This window comes from Orcinus orca, chromosome 13 (genome assembly GCF_937001465.1).
Source record: "Orcinus orca chromosome 13, mOrcOrc1.1, whole genome shotgun sequence".
NCBI lineage: Eukaryota > Metazoa > Chordata > Mammalia > Artiodactyla > Delphinidae > Orcinus > Orcinus orca.
Genome location: NC_064571.1, coordinates 6,713,061 through 6,734,530, shown reverse-complemented (window position 1 = coordinate 6,734,530; position 21,470 = coordinate 6,713,061). Strand labels below are relative to the sequence as shown.

Here is a 21,470-nt window from a genome sequence, read left to right as displayed (position 1 = left end):
TCAGAGTGGGGAAATAATTTTTTCCTTTGAAGGGTTCATGGAAACCATGAGAGACAAACCTTTAAACAAGCAACCACCGATATACAGTAATAAGTACTATACGGCAGAGACTGCTTGTTTTTCTCTAAATCTATTCGTGTCTTCTTCCATAATGATAAAAATTTTCTCTGGGCACATGGTGACCCAGCATAAAGACTGGATGCTTTCCTCAGCCTTCTTTGAAACTAAGAGAGCCGGGTGACTAATTCTGGCCAATGGGATATGAAAGAAAGTGGTTTGTGCTCCTTCCAAGTTGAACCGTGAAAGGGCAGGATGTGCTCCCCTTTCCCTTTTCTCTTCCCAGGCTGGAAAGGAACATGGTCCATCTTGGATCACGTGGATGAGCCTAACACTCCTACTGGTCATAGAACAACAGGAGAAAAGGAGCCCGAGTCCATAAGAGGATATCACAGAACAGAAGCCCCACACCATCTCAGATTTAAAATGAAAGAAAAATTAACTTCTGTCTAGTTTTTAAGCCACTGTTTTTGGAATCTATCACATGAAGCAGCACTGTGCTCTATTAATTTATAATAGAGATGCTTCTTTTCCTGAGGATTGTGTAACTAGAAAATGCCCATTAAAAGGAAGAATGAAAATTTAATAGTCTAAGTGAAGGAGAGTTTGATTTATAACTTTTTCATGAAAAAATAAAACGCTGAATTATAACAATAAATTAATCTTATAATTAATACAACAGAAATGAGAATTAAAATTTTGTAAATTCTTAGAAAAGTAATCATTGGGGTGTGTGTGTATATATATATATATATATATATTTTTTTTTTTTTTTTACAAAAATAAATGATCATGTGATACAACTAAGGAAAAAAACTCAGAGGCAGCAAGAAACAGAAGGTACACCCCAAACTGAATCACTGACATGAAGAAAAGGCTTAGGAAAATAATAGTGAGTGCAGGTGAAAAAATACAGATCAAAGCAATTAGAAAGGAACTAACGGGTCTGAAAAAAAAGACCAATATGACTCAACATAAGGATAATTCAATTCAAAGGCAAATCAAAACCAGTATGTGTGAAAAACATGTGCAAACACTTAATATATTAAAAAAAAAAAAAAATTCCCTGAACTAGAAGAGTGAACTAATCTTGAAAGACTGAAAGAGCACTCCATGTTTCCGGAAATGCTCGGTACTGAAACGTTCTCATTAAGCTGCAGAATTTTAAAGAAGAAATTATTCAGGTATTTAAGCAGAAAGAATGAAACATCTACAAGAAATAACAGGATGGGCACAGAATGTACATCAAAGCTCAAGAGCAGCTCCACGTTCGATGAATCCAAAGAAATATAAAGACAGAGGAAGAAAGAGAAAGAATGTTATCTGGAGTGAAGTTCATCTTATGTCTGTGATTTTTTCTTCTGGATGGTAGGATTTGAGTTGGCTTTTATTTCTTTTTAAGATTTTTTAATTTACTTATTTATTTTATTTTTCGCTGCGTCGAGTCCTAGCCACGGCACACGGGATCGTCGCTGAGGCATGCAGGATCTTCGTTGGGGTGCACGGGCTCTTTGTCATGGTGTGCAGGGTTCTCTCTAGTTGTGGTGTGGGCTCCAGAGAGCATGGGCTCTGTAGTTTGTGGCATTCGGGCTCTAGTTGAGGCACGCGAGTTCAGTAGTTGTGGAGCGGGGGCTTAGTTGCCCCGCGGCACGTGGGATCTTAGTTCCCTGACCAGGGATCGAACCTGTGGCCCCTGCATTATAAGATGAATTCTTTACCACTGGACCACCAGTTAAGTCCCCTGATTTGGTTTTTAAATTTCATTGTTCTTCATTATTTAAATTGTTTAAATGAGCATGTAACTTATTAACAAAAACAATAAGTAACGAAACAGAAAAATATCAAGAATAAGATGGAAAGTAAATATGCCAATATGTCAACAATTCTCAATTCCAGGTGGTGACTTTCTAATTTCCAAGTATTACTGTTGTATTTTATAAGAGGAACTGGCCTTGAAAAAAGGAATTTGGCAGGCAGACTAGGAAAGGATAACACTCCAAGCATAAGCAAAGAGAGAAAAATGTGATAGAAAATGACATGCTTATTAGGACACAGCAAGATCACTGGTAAGCAGATGGAGATAAAGGCTGGGTCGGATTATATGCTATGTTTGAACTTTATTCTAGTCTTTATTTCTGTCACTGAGTTACCAAACATCATTCAAACCAATGAAAGTAGGTGTGTCTCTAACAGGTGCAGAAACAAATTCAATGTCTAGAACTCAGGGACAAAATAATTCTGTACTAGATCAAACAGAATCCTATTCTAGATGTTGAGGCAAAGACAAACAGGAAGGAAGCCTGACCTCAAGGTACTTAAGATATTTTTGAGATCAGATGGACACAAAGAAAAGTAAATAATAATATATGGTAACACAACACATGTGGACATGATAGGAATTTAGAAGAAAGGAAGTTCTTTGATGGTTGAAGCAGACTGTCAAAGTGGTAGGACTTGAAGAAAGGCTGGACATGTTGACTTAAAATTTCCAGTTTCATAAGAAATTGTATCATAAGATCCCTACCTATAGCTACATCACAATCCCATAAAGATGGACCATTTATATCTCTTTTCTTATTGAAATTATAAAGAAAAGATACATTAATTAATCAGTAATACTGGAATTTGACTATTTAAAAAAAATAAGTAAAGTCTTACCTTATAGCAAAATAAATTCCAGATAGGTAACTTTTCATCTAGTTCTTTCATGGTTTCATAGGTTAGATTTAACTCTCCAATATACCTATGGAAATAGCCTTTAAAACATGGGCTGGCCAAAAAGTTCGTTTGGGTTTTTCCAACCCAATACAAAGAAAGCCATCACAGGAAGAAAGATACAAAATGTAATTTCACTACTATAAACAATGTTAATCAAAAGACTAAAAATTGCTTACAATATATTTAGGAAAGGTCAACTTTAAAGAACTCTTTCTCAGTAAGAACAAATACTTCAACAGAAAAATGGGTAAAGGACATGAACAGAAAATTTACAAAGATTATATATGATAAGGTTTTGTTCATTTAGAATTATAAATTAGATGTCTAAGAATTTTTTCTTGGGAAATATTATATCAACACAAAATTTATTTATAAGGCCATTCATTGCAGAAAAATTTACAATAGTGGGGAAAAAAACAACTGAAAAACAGCTTAAATGCCCAACAAAAGGATTATGTAAGTAAATTATGGTACCTCCATAGGATAAAAACACTGAAATCTCTCAACTAAATAAGATGCAAAAACCAGCACTGAATGTTGCCAAAGACTGTTCAATGACATGATAAAGTGGTTATGGTATGTTAGAAAAATGAATGGGATAATGACCATATAATAGATTCATTCCAATTCCATAAAGAAGCTGGAAGTACAGGAAAAGACCAGAAGGATCTATACCAAAATGTTAATTATGATCATTTCCAGATTGTAGGATTACAAGTGATTTTCTTTTCTCCTTTATGTTTTCAATTTCATCCAAATTTTTACAGTGAAGACATGCTACTTTCAAAATCTCTGCTGACCTTTGCAGCAAAACTTCTGGAAACAGTTGTCTATATGTAATGTGTCAATTCCTCTGCTTGATTCTCTCTTCAACCCAAACAGGCTTCGGCCCCAAAACATTTCCTCCATGTTACTAAACGCAACATCAGCAAAATTTACACTGGTGATCATTCCCTTCCTGTCTTGACACCCTCTTTCCTTGTGGCTTCTGGACACCGCACTCTGTTTTCTTCCTACCTAGTGATCCCTTTTTCTCCGTCTCCTTTGCGGGTTCCCTCTACCCATCAACCCCTTGACGCAGGACTGCACCAGGGCTCAGCCCTCTTCTTGAGCCACACTCACGCCCTGGGAGACCTCAGCCAGCCTCAAGGTATTAGGTACCACGTGTATGTGGGAAACTCCCAAATCCCCATCTCTGGCCCAGATATAGATTTCCTTCCCTACCAAACTCTGGAATTGTCACTGCAATGTGTGTGCCCACTTACCACCTCCACTGGATGACTAAGAGACACCCCAAACTCAATAAGCCCAATAAACTCCTGCTCTTCCCCCCAAAACCCTGCTTCCCATATAGCCTTTCCCATCTCAGTTGACAGCAACTTCCTTTCAGTTGCTCAGGGCAAAATCTGACCTCAGTTCCTCTCCATCTGTCATCTGAGCCGTCAGAAAACCTTACTGGCTCTCCTTCAATATAGATCCAGAATCCAATCTTCTCATTAACTTTGCTACCACCTTGGTCCTAACCACTATCAGCTCTCCCCTAGATCAGGGCAGCAATCTGCCGACTGAGCTCCCGCTTCTACCCCTGCCCGGTTACAATCTACTCTTAACATGACAGCCAGACTGATCCTTGTAACACCTAAGTCAGATCACAACACTTGTGCTCAAAACCCGCCAACGGCTCCCCATTCTCACTCACAGTAAAGCCCAAGTCCTTACGGGGCCAAAAATGCTCAGATGGTGGGGCTTCTCCTCCCGTCCCCGTCCTCGCCGCAAACTCCACTTCAGCGCACGCCTTGCTGCTATTCCAGGGCGAGGGGCTTGTCCCCACCTGGGCCTTGGCTCAAAACGCCCACCCTACTCTACCTGACACTTTCTCCATCTGTCCTCCTGGCGAACTCCCTCACCTTCCTCTGCTCGAATCTCACTCGCTCAGTGAGGATTACGCTAACCACCCTTTCTAACCCTGCAACCCAATCCCTACCCTCTGAGCATGTGCATCCCCGGCCCCCTTTACTCTGCTCTGCTTTTTCCTTTTCCTCTAATACTTATCACCACTTATAAAAGGTTATAAAGAAGTGATTTAGATGGGCTATGATGAAGCAAGGAAGGCTACCCTGAAAACTCACGCTTAAATGGACTTGAATGTCTATCGGGAAAGGGTGGCATGACCCCGCGTGGCGTATTGTCCAGAGGAGCAAAGTGAAGACTTAACCTACAGGAGTTGATAGTAAAACACAACAGAAATAGACAGCGACTTGAAATCCCAGTGGGCACAACTAAAGCTAAGAAGCATGAGGGAATTCCCTGGTGGTCCAGTGGTTAGGACTCTGTGTTTTCGCTGCCGAGGGCGCGGGTTCAATCCCTGGGTCGGGGAACTAAGATCCCACAGGCCACCGTGCAACCAGCATGGAGCGGCAAAACAAACAAACAAACAAAAAAACTAAGAAGCATACGTTACAGAGAGGTGGATTTGCAGGTCAACATAGGAAAGGTGAGAGCAACCAAACATGGGAAGGCCCCCCAGGAGGCTATGAGCTGCCTCTTGGCTGTGGAGTTTGGACACAGACAGGATGAGCCTGTATAGGGCCGACACAGAGAGGAATCAGACATGCCACAGGGATCTGGGGGAGACCTTCCGTCACCAACGCTCTCTCTGTGAGATTTTCAAGACACCCGAGAAGCAAAGGGAAGGGGAGCGGAGGGGCTGGTAAATAGCTGAATGTGTACACTTTTCTTTTTTCCACCGTTTATCCTTCTGTCACACATTTAAACAGGTCAACCATTTACTGCACTGACCAAGGCCTACATGGACCTGAATGTTACGTAACCGGCAATATTGCCGAAGGATGTGTCTGGAAGACGACAAATAAACAGAGCTCTGGATAACTATGTGTATTACGTCTGTGTAAATTATGAACCAGTGCCTTGCCACGAGTAACTGGAAGAGCGATCGTGACAGAAACAGGATCAGTGAAGCACAGAATGACACGCAGAGGAAAATGGCCAAGGGACATTCTGGGAATCAGCGCCCCCTGGAATCAAGGGGGCCTCCAAGAAGCCCACGTACTCTAGGCTCTTTCAAGTCCATGAAAACTTAATTCGTGTGGCAGAAGGTTTGAAGATGCAGGCTCTGCCCTACAGCCCCCATCGCCCTGCTCATTCCCACGTCCTTTCACCACAGCTCACATCATGTGGCCGGAAACCAGAAGCATCGCACACACGGCCCGCCACACGTGTTGCCCCCCAGCCAGGGCTTCTGCTCACGGAAACCAAAGAAAGGAGAACAGGGAGAAAGGGGCCCGGCCGGCTTCAGCTTTTGTCTCCGAGGCCAGCATAGAGCCCTGTGGTTTATTTCACTCGGGCTGTGTTTACATACAGCAGTCAGTATGGTTCCCATTTCCCTTCGGAACAGCGGCTATAAATTACTTGTTGGAAGTGTCGGCCTCCTCTCTTCCCATAAAAGGTTGGGCAGAAATGACTGAGGCCCCAGCGAGAGGAGGTCAGGGGTTGGAAGGGAGTGACTTCCTTCACCCACGTCCTTAAATTAATCGACTGATTCAACAAATACCTAACGAAGCACAAACCATGCGCCGGGCACAGTCAGGGATGCTTCCGTAAGCAAAGCAGTCAAAACAAAACAGAAACCCTTGCCCTCACAAAGCGCTCCAATTCGAGTGAACTTCATCCGCACCTCACCTCAATTCCCAGGTTCTGAGCTCTCAGACCACCTAGGGCTGAGCATATCAGAAGGGAAATGGGAGGCAGCCAGAGCTACTATACATAAGTATAATAATAATTATGGTTGTTACCATTAGTGTGGATGTCCTGAGGGTTGACTACATGCCCGCCACTGTTCTAAGCACTGTACGTTATTAACTTATCAAACAGTCATAAAAATGCCATCCGTGGGCACCGGCTGCATTGAACTGTGATCCCCCCAAGTTTAAATTCTAAATGGAAATAGGGTCTTTACAAAGGTAACTGAGTTAAAAGGAGGTCCTTACTGTGGGCTCTACTCCAAGATAACTGATGACCTTACCAAAAGGGGAAAATGGGACAGACACAGGTAGCGGTTTCACACCCTGGAAACACAAGGAGGAGATTACCACCTACAAGCCATCGACAAGCCAAGGAAAGAGTCCTGGACTAGATCCTTCCTCATGACCCTCAAAGGAAACCAAGTCTGCTGACACCTTGATTGGGGGCTTCTAGCCTCCAGAACTGTGAGACCATTCATTCCTGCTGTACGAAGCCAACCAATTTGTGAAGTGTCTGCTGGTCCTGAAGGTTGACCTTGGGTCAAAATAGATAACTGCCACGTCCGGGGGTGGCCAGCAGGCCGCTGGTCCCCTGGCGCAGCCCCGGATGGAGCGTGTAAAGAGCAGGACACCCCGTTTACTACAGAGGCATCACGAACGCAGCTTCCTCACGTGGGTAAGCGACGCAGCTGCTCAGCCCAATTAAACACGCTATTTAATACTCTGTGCCTTCAAAGAGATCTATTTCAATGAGTCACTCTAAATACTTGCTACCTGAAAGTGTTCATGTTTTCTTCTCAGCCCCCGTCTTGTGGATTTTCTATCTCATTTAACTGGAAATAAAGCTCAAGTATGATGTGGTCCACGGCAGATAATAATAGCTCAGAAAAGCCGAATACACAGCATGAGAAATTCCATCCCAGACTTGGCAATAAATAGGAGGGGGCTAACTGTTAAATAAGGGAGAGTCACGTCACTCAGGCTCTGCTGTATTAATCCAGGATAGTCTCAGACTTCAGGACTGCAGTTACTTTTAACAAAACAAACACAAAAGAACTTGCAGAATTTTATTTTTCTTTCCCCTCCCACCTCTCGTCATGGGGCCTCTGTCTCTCCAACTCACACATACACACACACACACACACGCACGCAAAACCACTGCTAATAATACCCTTATTTGTATATCTTGTTTGCTTTTATTGTTTCAGGGGCATTTCAAATAAGAATAATGTAGCCAGTATTTTCTGAATGCTTACCATGATATCACTGTGCTAAGCACATTACATACTTTATCTCATCTACTCCTCCCTCCGGTAACTCTGTCAAGCAGATATTATCATTCTCTCCACTTCACAAGGAAGGAAACGGAGGCGAAGTTCAACCCCTGGCTCCTGGCCACACAGCTAACAAATGACAGAACCAGGATGGGAACCCAGTCTTTGCAGGCGTCCAGAGCCCTGGCCATTCCACGGAGCTCCGCGCCAGCTTACGTGTGCCTTCTGACCAAGAAAGGATGCAACTCAAAAGAAGAGGCTTTCCTCGCTGGACTGTGCAGTGGCCCTTTCTCTAGGGCGGGGGAGATGCTGGACCACATCATCTTTTCAAGTGGCTCCCAACTCACAACCTCAAGCTCTCAATCAGCCCCAGGTCTGGAATCACACCCACGAGGTTGCAGTTTAAGGGAAAACAGCCCTGTCATCCACCTAGATGCTTTCTGGGACAGGAAGCTTCATGAGAACTGCGAAAATACAAGGGGAAAATAAAGTGGGGCTTGCCAACCCCCTCCATCCGGGTCCTGCCCACAATGCCTCCACCGCTGGGAGCAGTTTCCCACCTGAAGGCTGGAAGACTCAGCTTTATAATGTGAATCTAAAGGAGCCAGTGGGGAAAGGGGGACAGAAAAAGACACCTGCACCTTCTCACCACAGGACAAATTTTAATATGCTTTCTTCATCATTTTCAATAACAGATCATAGCAACCGAAGTTACTTTTAAGTGATTGAGCGCTTTACCTTTTAGGGCCCCAATGACCGAACGTAAGAGTACTAAAAACTACGGAAACATTTCCACTTGCCATCCTTCACTCTGGCCTACAGCATGACCCATGTATGAGATGGAAAACAAGTGCTTTCATCCCATATCTGAGATCAAAATTGTGAGTCTTCACTTCTAAGTCCAAGCGGTACCAGTTCTCCGCATCCTGGCTGAGTGAATGGAGGATGCCCATTTTGTGGAGAGGAAGACTGAGAGAGAGTAACCATCGATGCCATTGCTAAGCCACACTGTGAAGGAGGCCATGGTCATGGTGACGATGAGACCAGAACAGACAGGGACCCTCATTCCATCAGGGAGCAATCAGAGAGCATCCTTGGATTTGAAAACAACAGCTCAAACGTAATTAAGAAATTTAGACTGGCATGAATATGTAATGTACACATTTCTTTGCAGATGCCTTTTTTCTCTGACAGGCTGGTGCCAACTTTCATTTGGAAGAAATCCATTTTCATACAAAGGTAACCGAGAGTGACAGGACATAGGAAACCTACCTCATTTATCTTCTATGAACTTAAAAAAAAAAAATCAGTTAATTGCTTTTCTAGGAAGCTATTTTATGAAATCACAGTGCTTCATCTTTCTGCTCTTTATTCGTGGTATAAATGGTGATTTTAAAATGCCCATCGTGAAAATGCTATGATTAATCAATACATCTTAAACAATATAATGACTTCTTTCAACAAACAGATTTTTGATCAACCAAAAACGGTCACTGTGTTCTTGTGGATGAATTATCAACCCCTACGAAAACTCCTAACATATAGTCTATTAATTGATATTCAAATGTAGGTGCCTCTTTCCCCTTCACTGACTAACCTACAGGGAGGGGCGGCAGTCACTGGTTTCCTTCCTTCCCTGGCTTTGCAAATGCTACTTTTCCCAGCTGTTCAAGTGCTCTGCAAGAGCAGTTTTAAGTCACTGCCATTTATTAAATTAATAGCAAACAGGAACTAAAACGTGTATCTTTTAGAATGCCACTGCTGAAGCTGTAATGTGCCAAACGCACGGATTTCATGGCTGACACCCATATTTTATCTCCACGGCACTGCATTATTAGGCTTTTTTTTAAAGCATTATCCCATTTCTGCCTTGCCTATAGCACCTGGCATATAAATACGTATTTTTTATTTCTAACAAATTCGAGACTCATATAAAGCACACTTTTCCAATCTAAAATTATCATTTTAGATAATTTCTTATCCTATTTCAAATAACAATGTCTTACTAGTCCATGACCCAAAGACAGGCACTGTGAAACTAATGATGCATAAGTTTCAGGGGCTCTGGAACCAAGGTTCCTCCAAGGTCCCAAGAGGGACCCTAAAAATGTGTTTATATATGTTTTTGTAAATATTTCAAGTTTGGGGACTTCCCTGGTGGCGCAGTGGTTAAGAATCCGCCTGCCAATGCAGGGGACACGGGTTCGAGCCCTAGTCCAGGAAGATCCCACATGCCGCGGAGCAACTAAGCCCGTGCGCCACAACTACTGAGCCTGTGCTCTAGAGCCTGTGAGCCGCAACTACTGAGCCCACGTGCCACAACTACTGAAGCCCATGCACCTAGAGCCTGTGCTCTGCAACAAGAGAAGCCACCGCAATGAGAAGCCCGTGCAATGCAACAAAGAGTAGCCCCTGCTCGCCACAACTAGAGAAAGCCTGCGCGCGGCAACGAAGACCCAACGCAGCCGAAAATAAATAAATTTACACATATTAAAAAATATATATTTCAAGTGTAAAATATTTCCATATCCTTTATTTCCTAAACAGGACCCCCAAGACAGTATAAATGTTGGGCCCCACAACCTATATCTGCCCCTCTAGGTTAACAGTGAATTATATGCTACACGTTAAGGACAAAATATTAATTGTGTGTGTGTGAGACAAAAAATAACTCACTTCAACTGGAAATAAGATTCAGTGTGCCCTGCCCTGGAACATTCTAGAATGCCTGCTTCAGCCATTCCTTAAGGCCCCTGTCTCCTACCTAACAGGAGTCACCCTTCCAAGTGGCGGGCCAGGGAAGGCTCACTTAATGAGGGGTGATGTCAGGAATGAAAGACTCAGCTACAAAAACAAAATTATGTTTTTCATTAACACAAAACTGAGCTGGGCAAAGCCAGCCAAGAGGCAGGTGGATCAGTTAAGGAATTCCCTCGAGGGCCTTCACTTCCACATCAAATTGCACTGAATTTCTCTACACTAATTACCTATTATTGAAGATGAAAGAATGATAACGAATGATTCGCCACAGCAGCTGACAGACTGCACGTGTCCGAAAGAATGAAGGATTTCCCAAGTGCACAATCAAATTCTCAATTTAAAAAAATAGCATAGAATCTTTCTCTACTATAAGGACTATGAAAGGTGAGGGAATTTTCTTAGGCCTAGAAGCCCAATTTTAAATTTTGTCTGGACTGTGAGAGAAATTGCAAATTAAAAGTGAAGTGCTGGAGTCTAATTTATTCAATTCACGTAACTTTCTTGGAGGCAGAGATCACATCTTAAATTTTTTTTTTAATTCCTCACACCACATTACACCTAGCCATTGATTTGATTTTCTTATGAGGAACATCCCTATCCAGTGTCATACAGCTATATTTTCACTTCCCTTGTCTTCATGTCACTTTTACCCAATGCTTCCTTTTAGCCTCCAAATTCTTCACACTGTCTTAAGTCTTGCTTTCCAGCTAACATCCTGAAAAAGCGTAGTCAAGTAATGTAAGTTCCCTTCAGGTCATCTCCTCTGTCAATTTTCCTAAAATACACATTCCCTCTCTCAGTGGAAATCAATGTCAGTACTAATGAAAGGACATTTTCATAGAGGTGGTATCTGTTTTAAAAATATATAGGCATTAAAATTTTTTTAAACGGTTTGCCACACTGTTTTAAACCCTCCAAAAAATAAAAGCAAATATTCCTTCAAATCCAATTAGTCGTTAAAATTCTTCCATTTCTATTATGATTGTGGCTTTATAGAAACGTCCTATAAATACTGAATGATACATCTGCAAAAGGTTATTTCTTAGTCCCTTGGGTACTGTAAAGAAACCAACCAACCAACCAACCAACCAACAAACCCTTTGAGTCTGAAGGCTAGGAAGCATAACTTTCAAACTTCCAGGTAGCCCCCTGTTGCCCACTGAGAAAGAGTCATATTGTTATTATAATTGTGGACTGTTTGAACACACAAGATTTAAAAGATTCAAATTACCATAGTGTCCATAATATGAAAAGCTTTTGGCTAAAATAATGACTGTATACCTTCCCCCACCAAAAAAAAAAAAAAAACCAAAACACTACCACCCCCCACCGACTATAACTTTGTTCCACAAACAACACTTCTTCTTACTTCTTTTCTATCAATGTATGATTGGCCTCTTTGAAATATACCTCGTATTGATAGAATGTTAGGGGAGTTCAATGTCATGGAGGGAAATGAAACACTTCCTGTATAAAAGCTCTAATTTCTCTCAGCGGGACCCTCTATCTCACAGAAAAAGTTCCCTCTTGCTGTGATTACCCAACACCTGTACAGGGTGTCATTCCCAATCGGGGGTCCTGAAAGGGCATCCTGGACGTGTCCACGTGATCAAGGACATACCCAAAAGCCTGATGAAACTGTAGAGTCATCCACATAAGGCTGCCCTGGTTGTCAAAAACAGGCTTTCCACCAGAGCTTCATCAACTCATCAGGTTCCAAAGTAAATACATTGTTACCTAATAAACTTGGAGTTTCTTTGGTACATGAAAATCATTTTAACAAGGAATCCCTGGGGATTAAAATTATAAAGGGAATCCTGGTGGTGAGTCACCTCTGTTCAAAAATGAGTCATGCTTTATTGGCTGGTACAGGCTCTTTGATGAGGAAAACAAAAATCAAAGAGCTTGACAACTTCAGTTCTGAAAGAGGGTAATTACGTGTGTTTCCCACAAACTTTTAAAAACATAAATGCTTGCAGAACTTACGTTGTGCTTCCATTAATTCCTAATTAACACTTTTTGGGATCCATCGTAAATGAATAATCAAAAGAAGTTACTGGTATACATGTCACTTAATTTCCTCATGAGAACCTGTGTAAACATCTCAGAGTAATAAATGTGTCTTCTCTAAGGGGAATACATTGACCTCCCGATGGGTGCCGGGCGCTTTCTGAGATGAGAGCTCAGAAATGGGTAAAGCTCAGCCTTGCTGGATAGGCAATGAGAAATGTCAAATCATTTGTTTCGTTTGGTTACTAGATCAAATTAAGATACAAAGAATATTCTGGCCACACTGTTATTCCATCTTTAGAAAAGAATATATCAAAAAAAAAAAAGGTGAACAGTTCCTAAGTACAATGTTCTGGAGCTCACGTTGTATTTTAGTTGGTATACCATATCACAGCAAAACAAAACAAAACAAAACAAAACGTGCAGTCATATTTTTTCTTCACATGTTCCGGACAACTGTCATCAATTTGGAATAGAGTACGAGATGTGCTTTTCTCAAACAAAACCTCATTTTCCATCCAGATGTACTGTTCAAGTGACCGCAGCCTCTTTGCTACCTCTGTGATTGTGATTTACTTGTTTTGAAGTCTAACAGTCCTTACATCCATCCTATGTATTTTGTAATGCAGTGAAAAAACACTTTAGAATAAACTCAAAATGTAAACCAGAAGATTCTGAACTAAAATATTTCACTCTCTTCATATAACCTAAGATCATTTTTTCTAGGACAAGGAGAATTCTCACTTGATTAGCAGCAACCAACCTGGATCTCAAATATTTTAATATGGATGGGACACCTGAAACATTTGAATAATCACCATATTCAATATTGAATCATTTAACAATTACTTTAAAACTCATGATGAGGTCTACCCTTGTGATGCTTGTCCTGGAACATTTCAAAACTGACAAAAACGTTGAATTCCTGAACTCTTTTACCCAGAAATCAACCTCTTTACGTACTAAAAGCTTGGACATACTTTTTATTCCAGGGTATAAAATCTCTGACAACGCTGGCTTGAGCACACACACACACAAAACTCCCTTGAACTATACTGACGGAGGCATTCCTTCCTGAACTAACACGGACACACCCCAACAGCATTTGCTGGTACTTAAAAGTACTCTGATGATAATCAATTTGAGATTTTAAGAAATCATGACGGATGTGTACATCCTTCCACACTGATGGCTACAAATCCCACATGACATCAGTCACACGCTGAAATGAAGATACACGGGAATGGAATTGACACCTAGTCAGCTCGCCCCTTGGAACCACTCGGAAGCGTGTAAGTGGCGCTGAGGAAAGACTCACCTCTCCCTGCTTGGGGATGCTGAACTTGGCGAGCTTGGCCTTGGTTCTGGCGGGCTCCGGCTTGGCGGCTGAGGCTCCCCTGTAGGACGCGCAGTGCACGCTGGTCTCCGTGGACGACTTCAGCTTCGGAGACTCGTTGGGAGCCTGGTCCTGGCCATCCATCGGCCGCACGTAGGCAGTTGGTTTCTGCTGGACGAGGCTAGGCTTTGAAGCCAGGGATGGAGGAAAGTTCTGAACACAGTGGCCACTGCCGCTGTGCTTGGCTCCCATAGCAGGTGGCCTGTCCTGGGTCTGAAGACCCACCTCGACGTTGCACACCTGTTTGGTCCGCGGCTGCTGTCTGCCAACACCATCTCCGAGCAAGGTCCTGAGAGAGCCCTGTTGTGCTGATTTGGAAGAAGAAGAAGAAGAGGCAGATGAGGATGAGGGGCTCAAGACACAGGGGTTAGGGTTTTTATTATGGTTCTCTGGGTGAGCAGGTCTGTTCAAATCAAGCGTCCTGTGTCCGTGCTTACTTGCTCTCTGTTGGCCATCGGACGGTGGGTGCCCGGCCTTCTGCCAGCCCACGGTGCCCCTCTTACTCTGCTGCCCAGGGACCACTGCTGGGGCGGAGGATGTGGTGCTGCAGACGGATGCAGGCTGGGTCTGGGCTCTCAAATCTGCAACAAAATGCTCGTCAATCTTGTTCACGGGAGCCTGAGGAACCCCAGGCTTGGGAACGCCAACGAGATGACTCTGATTCGATCTATCCGTTAGAAAGTCTTTCATTTCATCGTAATTGCCTAAAGTGTTCTGGAGCCGGTTGGAGAGCTCATCCCCCTTGTTCGTCTGGAAAAAGAAGAACATAACATCCATGCTCCTGTTACAGACAATGGAAACACGGGAAATGATGGAGAGGCGCCTTTACTGCTAGAAGAGCCAGGGTTGCCACATTCAGAATGGGAGCTCAGAGATTCCATCAAAACGGTCAGTGTCTCTGAAGACGTCTGTCAACACTCTGTATCTCACTAGGACTGGACCGCAGCTAATGGCCTCAGAGGGCATGAACGAAGCATCTCTCCTTGGTACCGTGCCACAGCCAAGGAGACCAGGACAGTTACAACTGCAACTTCACAGCCTGGTCTGGATTAAGTCTTTCCAGGACTAGATTTTCTTTTCCTTTTTCTTTTTTCATCCCACTGCAAGCTTTCCTTGAAAATGCAGATTTGGCTCAAATTATTTGGCTCCCAACTTCTAAATATAGAATTATTCTTGTTAGAAACCCAGAGGGGCAGGCAAAAGAAATCAGAGAGAAGCTTACAACGAGTGTGGGGTTCAGCCTGCAGGAAGCCCTCAGCCTGAACCATCCCCAGTTCCAAGCAGCCTGAAATAGGAATGAAATCTGGGGAGCTACTTCATTTTGCAAGCGAAGGTGTATTTCTGGCCTTTGATATAAATGAGAAACAATCCAACATTCCCTTTCTTATGAGCCCTATCGAGTACCCTGCTCCTAGCATGACCTGTGGGTGACAAATACGTAACCCAACCTCTCTTTAGTGTTTGTTTCCTAATAGCTAAGAAAACACAACAAATGGCATTGACTTTGCAAACTGATGCAGAGATGAAACCAATTACTGATAAAAGTCATAGCATGCAGATCTCCATCTTAAACGAAAGTTATATTTCATTGAGGGACTAGCCAGTAAAGACATGTGAAAGAGGCACCAAAATTTGTGGGGGAAGACCCCATCCTCAGGGGCTGAGCTGTCTGAAGTTTGGTTGGCCAACTCCTGTAGTCAAGACAGCCGACGGGGTTAGAGGGAGGGGTGAGGGGTGGAGATGAACAAGTGAAAACCATCTACCTTGTAGGGTTCACTAAAGAGGGAGTAACTTGAATTAAACGCGCCATCATCCTGCTGAGTTTCCTGATTTCTTCTTTCTCGTTCTTTCCTCCGTAACACATTTCTATCTGGTTCATAGACACTGCATCAGGGAGAGAGAAGAGAGAACAACCACACACGAAAAAGTTAAAGGTAATGCTCAATACAACATTCACCTGAATGCAGAGGTCTGATTCACGGGCAAATGGCAATGGTAACGGGAACACGGATCAGATGAAAGCCAGTCTAATCAAGCAGTATGACTCGGGTGTCCGAGAATTCCATTCTTCGGGAGGAAAAAAAAATCCTTAGGACAAGCTGCAACCAGTACTAGACCTCTCTGCCTGATGTGTGAAAGAGGAAATATCTAAGCAACTTTGACAGGAGAAGACTGAAAATAATCTTCAAGCAGAAGGTAATTACAGAGATGTGTAAATAGAAATTATGAGTGTATTTCCTCTTATGACATGGCCCCAGAGTGTTATATGGAAACGCTCCTACTCTTTTCTTTCTCTCTTTCTTTCTTTTTTTTTTTGCATGGCTGTGCTTCTGTAGTGATTCTTTCATTAATTAGGTCCCAAAAGAGCTGTTAAAACTCCATGCTGCAGTGGTTTTCACTGTTATGAGCCTTCTTCTGATCTCTGCTAATCAGTCAAGTTGTCAAACTCCTATTGAATCCATCCTTCCTTCTGATATATTTCACACGATCACTCTTCCTCACTGTGAAAAATGCGCTAAGAGGAAGGGGTATAGGCAATGAGAGAGAGGACGGAAATTGAAACATGGTTATGTCATCAAGGAACTCAGCCTTTTTGTGCAAGAAAATTAATACCTATTCTCCCAAGATATAATTACAAAGTGACCAGAAACCAAATAACTAGAAGGACTTAAGGAAAAAACAGTGTTCCTTCCTCCTAGTAAGGAAAAAACTAAAAGGCTAATTCAACTAATAATAAGGAAGTGACTTAATTGACCGAAGGAAATAGACTTGTCTTTTCAACTCAGCAGACGGAGAAATCTGGCCCCAGTGTAGACAACGGAACTGACACTACCCCTTGTAAGGAACTGCCATGTCCTCCAAATGAGCAACTGTGTGCATTCCAAGCAGACCCATTTGGTTTAAGTGACCTTGTCGTCGCTTTGCTTAGAGTTCAAGCTTGATCTAGTGGACAGAGGCTGGAGCTGGGAGCCAGGACAGCCACATCCTGACTGTGGTCCTGCCATAACCAGTGATATGATGACGAAAATGCCATGCAATCTCTCTGCAGCCCAATGTCTTCATGGTGTTGTCACAAGGTTTAAATGCGAAGGAAATCTACAAAAGGGGTTTGGCATAGCTTCAGGTGCCCCAAATCCAATGCACTGCTATTAAATGTTGCTGATAAGAAGAAAATCTGCAGGTTCAAAGAAACTTAAAAAAACAGTGAGGTTTGGGGTTTTGTTTTGTTATGTTTCAGCTAAATTGCTATCTTGAGTAAAAGAGCATACTTGTGTCATGTTGCTGTAGAGGACGCAAATAAAATGATCATAAAATAAATATTGCTTATCTTCCTAGCTCTGCCCGCGTGGCCAGGGTATATTTTAAATTCACTGTCTAAGGGGTGATGCTTCTGTCAAGACTTTGAGAGCACCTAAGGCATTTCATTTAAATTTCAGATCGGGGAAGGTTAAAATACCCAGAACATGTAGCCTATTAGCATTTTAATTCAGCCTCAGTACATTACCCAAAGTTACTCGATTTGGAAGTCCAAGCAGTGACCTTCATGGAAAGGGAGGCTGCGGCCCCAGCCTCCCAACGGCGAGGCTCACCGCTCCAACCCCACAGTCACTGGAAACTCTCCAGGGTGGCCGTGGTGACAGTGACGGGCATAAGGGAGGCACGAGATGGGAATGACACTCCATCACAGAACCAGGCTTCAGATTCAAAGGAAGGGGCACGACTGTCCTGCCCTGCTTGCAGGGCAATATGCTTCTGCAATATGAAACCCCAGCTTTCATGAACATTCCATGGATTTCAAATGGAGACTGTTCTGAGGATACACAACTCATGCTGTGGATGGGCATGGAGTGGGCTGCAGCCAAGAGAGCACTGCAGGTTTTCTATGAACTGGCTTGACTTCTGGACCCAAAGCAGCATTTGCAACCAGAAACACAAGCTCGCGTTGCATGCATCGTACTTCTCCTCCTCTCCGATAGGTACAGCGGTTTGTGAAGCACCTACTGTGTGCAACTCCATGCACAGAGACTCCCCCAGACATGCTTGCTGTCCTCAGCCAGGTCAAGCCAACCAAACACACAAGACTGGTGTGATGCATGAAGTGGCCTGATGTAACATGGAGCAGGTGGTCATTTAGGATGATTTCCAGGCTTCTGAGAAGCCCCCATACCCAATAGAATACCTCCTGCATCTGCTGGCTGACGACTGAAATTCCACAACTAGGGAGTCACTCCTCTGGTTTAAGATGTCTTCACCCCTGTAAGAAATGTAGACACCACAAGAAGGGAAAACACTTTACACCTGATCAGCCCTCAGCACCTTAGTGTGCACGAGTTTGTCAGCTTTTTCCCAAAGGCCAGGGAGAAAGGGCACAAGACATCAGGGTCCAAAGGGCACAGGACGTGTGAAGAGAAGGTCAGGAACAATGCAGAGTGTAGCAATGAAGATACATTTGGAAACCCTACCGATTTTGCAACGTGACTTGGATGTTTAAGACAGACGCATTAGGATACAAGCCCAAATCAATGAGGCAGGTATCCGACTCACTGCATTTCCAAGGTCAACGATCCCTTCCAAATATGGAGAAGACGGAGGTGAGGGGGAAGCACTCCTTAAGTAAACCTGCCTCATTTCCCAACCCCTTTAAGCTGGAAGATAACCAAAAGCGCTCCCAGATGCAAACCACCGCTGAGTAAAGTTCTCTAATGAGGTCCCGCTGGCACGCCCAGCCTATGGCCTCTGATACGAGGAGGACTGAACGCCCGCAGGACCACCTCCACATGAGCTACTAACAGAAGCACACTGGCCACCTTTCACAGGACCGCCACGATGCCTGTGCCACGCCGCGCCCTCCACACCATCGCTGAAACCAGAATGACTGAAGATGACAACCCGTCCCCCTTCTCCGGAGGAGGGCAAAGGAAACCCTGCACCAGAGGCAAGACTTCTTGACTGCCTTTCCTCGGGTTTCTCAGCTCTGCCACTTCCACTGAGCACTCAGCGCCTCCTAACAGGAACCCACCCACTCATCCTGAACTAGAACCACAACCCCCTCCTGTCACGTCAGGCCCAGGAAGCTAAAATGTCATCTGCATAAAGCAAATGTCACTGGAAGAGAAAACCTGGACTTGCCAGCCCTCATCTCTCCCTAAGCGTCTGAACTCGTACCTCTTCTGACTCGTAAAGACAGTACCTTCTCAACAGTGAGTCCGCCGTTCCACTGCCCGCAAGTGAGGCCTGGGCAGGTTGTCACAATCCTGGAGCACGCCTCTCTCTTGAAGTGTCACCATTAAAACTCAGCCCTCTTCCCTCTTCTGCCATCCCAGCAATATGAGGGCCAGGCCATTTGCTCTACAAGCAAAGGAACCTTCTCCCCTGACGTGCTGCACGTCAGGTCAGCTTCCCTGGGGACGGCTGCAGTAGAGAATTCCAATTCCTGGCATGCTAATACATCCATTAAACTCAGTAAGCCTCGTGTTGTGAGTTATGTTCCTTTGTTACTCACAGACGGCAAAATCTCTATCGTCTGTGAGGTGCTTCCTTCCTTCTGTGACAATTACAAGAGTCACACTCTTCGAATGGATGTCGCCAAATGTATTTACTTATTTTGCATTAGAGGCAGCCAACTGCTACGAGACTATTTATTATTTATTGCAGATGTATAGCAGTCCCAGAAAATGTGATTCCACATTTCGAAACCGGAGATTCTGCCTTTTTGTAAAGAAACAAATGGACTCTCGCTGGCTGCAGGCGCCATGGCCATTTTACTCGGGAAAGCTGAGCTGTGAGCAGCTTTTTTTTTTTTTCTCTCTCAAAGGCGGGACAGCCACTTCCTCCCCCTGTCACAACGACAGTGCGGGCCCGAAAGGACTGGCCAGCACCGTTACTGTGAACGAGTCTGGCGCTGGGGGAAGGGGGCACAGCAGTGCTTCAATGTTAAGATGTGTAAAAAAGACAAAAGAAACCTCAAATTGTTTTAAAGTGGGGGAAACACATCCAAGCACTTTAACTCCACTGCACCAGGTGAACTGATACAGCTCAGAAGTTTTCCTTTACACCAACTGTCAACGCCGGAATTTTGTATTGTTTTGTAAGGATTTAATAAAAGTCATAAAAACTAAACAAAAAAAAGAAAAGAAAAGAAAAGGAGGAGCCTTCCCTGACCCCCTGCCCTCCTCGGGCTGTTGCTCTTTATGAGACACAGATTTCTGCAGAGCTGCTCTCCCTCCAAGGCCTGGTTCTCTGAAACCCATGTGATCTGCGTTCACAGCAAGGTCCCCCTCCTCGCGGGGCTTCCATGGACACTCCTCACCGCCCAGCCCCCCAACACGGCCAACGCCGCCACCTCCACGAGCTCTCTCCCCGGGCTGTGGGGCTGCGAGCTTGTTTTCCTCCTGCCTCTCGGGCTACTCCCGAGTGTGCCTGCGTGTTTCTCTTCCTGCGCCGCCCCTGTAAAATGTGCTGTCACTCCAGGCTCTAGGCCTGGCCTCTTCCTGGGTGACGCCGTGCATTCCTTGCCTGCAGGTGCCGTTTTCACATTGATGACGCGTGAAGTATTTTGTAGGGCAGTGGCCAAAGCCAATTATGCTGGTTAAGGAGGAAAAGATATCCAAATATGATATTATCATCATTTCCAAAATCACATGATAACAGCATGGAACTAAATAACAGTAATACCTTTGAGCCTCAAGCCTTCTCCCTTCCACTGAGCTCACAACACTTCACATGTATGTCTCTTCGTTATCCTTACAATGTCCCTTGAAGAAAGACAAAGCTGGTAGATACTCCTGGGTTAACTTTTTTAAAGATCGAGGAACTTAGGATGAGAGTCTGATCATCCGACATCATGTGGAAAGAACAGCAATGTCCAAAGTATTTTCTTCAGGTCTATCCAGGAGACAGGACCTACCTAAGAGCCAGGAAGTGGCCACACTTCCTACACCCTAGTGCCTACAAGCCCAGCGTCCACCAGTTGTGAACGTGAGCCATGGCAAAGCTAAGCAGGGTGAGTGAAACCACGGGAAGTCCTCTCTCCTTCAGAAAGAAGTAAAAGAAGAATTCTGGATCAAAGGCTGGCCTCTTATTTTTATACTCCCAAAACAACGAAAAACAAAAATCGGTCTCTTTCCACAGCACCCATACGAAAAGGATATCCATGTACTACAGAATAGAGGAATGGAGGACGGGTGAGTGAATAAAGAAATTACAGAGTCTAGAGTAAGCCTGCCAGGGCTGACAGTGTCATCACTTTCACCGGATCCGACCCAGGCACCAGCCAACTCCAACTCCCAGGCACCAGCTGCCCTCCTGGAGGGAAGGCACTGGAGTTGGCACAGTGGCCTCCGCAACTGAGCCCCAGATTTGACCCAGCAGACCCACTGGCCAGAGAGAGACTCTGCCCTCCTCCTTCCTGCACTGATCCACGTGCAGCCCGTTCACATCTGACCACTCGCTTCAAACAAACTGCATCTCCCATGACAAAGGCTTTCAGCCCAG

At 44.1% G+C, this 21,470-nt stretch overlaps 1 protein-coding gene across 15 annotated transcripts in view; it reads right to left on the bottom strand.

Annotated features, from left to right (window-relative positions):
• The window catches only part of AFF3 (ALF transcription elongation factor 3), a 561,951-nt gene that overhangs the window by 453,626 nt on the left and 86,855 nt on the right, over positions 1 to 21,470 (bottom strand). For 9 of the 15 annotated variants that reach the window (XM_049696189.1, XM_049696192.1, XM_049696190.1 and 6 more), the window contains exons 3-6: positions 18,145 to 18,231; positions 15,740 to 15,860; positions 14,414 to 14,726; positions 13,899 to 14,284 (exon numbers count right to left, since the gene is read on the bottom strand). In XM_049696189.1, the coding sequence (XP_049552146.1) occupies positions 13,899 to 14,284; positions 14,414 to 14,726; positions 15,740 to 15,860; positions 18,145 to 18,231 (907 nt within the window). The remainder of the gene's footprint in view (positions 1 to 13,898; positions 14,285 to 14,413; positions 14,727 to 15,739; positions 15,861 to 18,144; positions 18,232 to 21,470) is intronic. The other 6 variants (XM_049696191.1, XM_049696197.1, XM_049696200.1 and 3 more) reach the window with 2 other exon arrangements.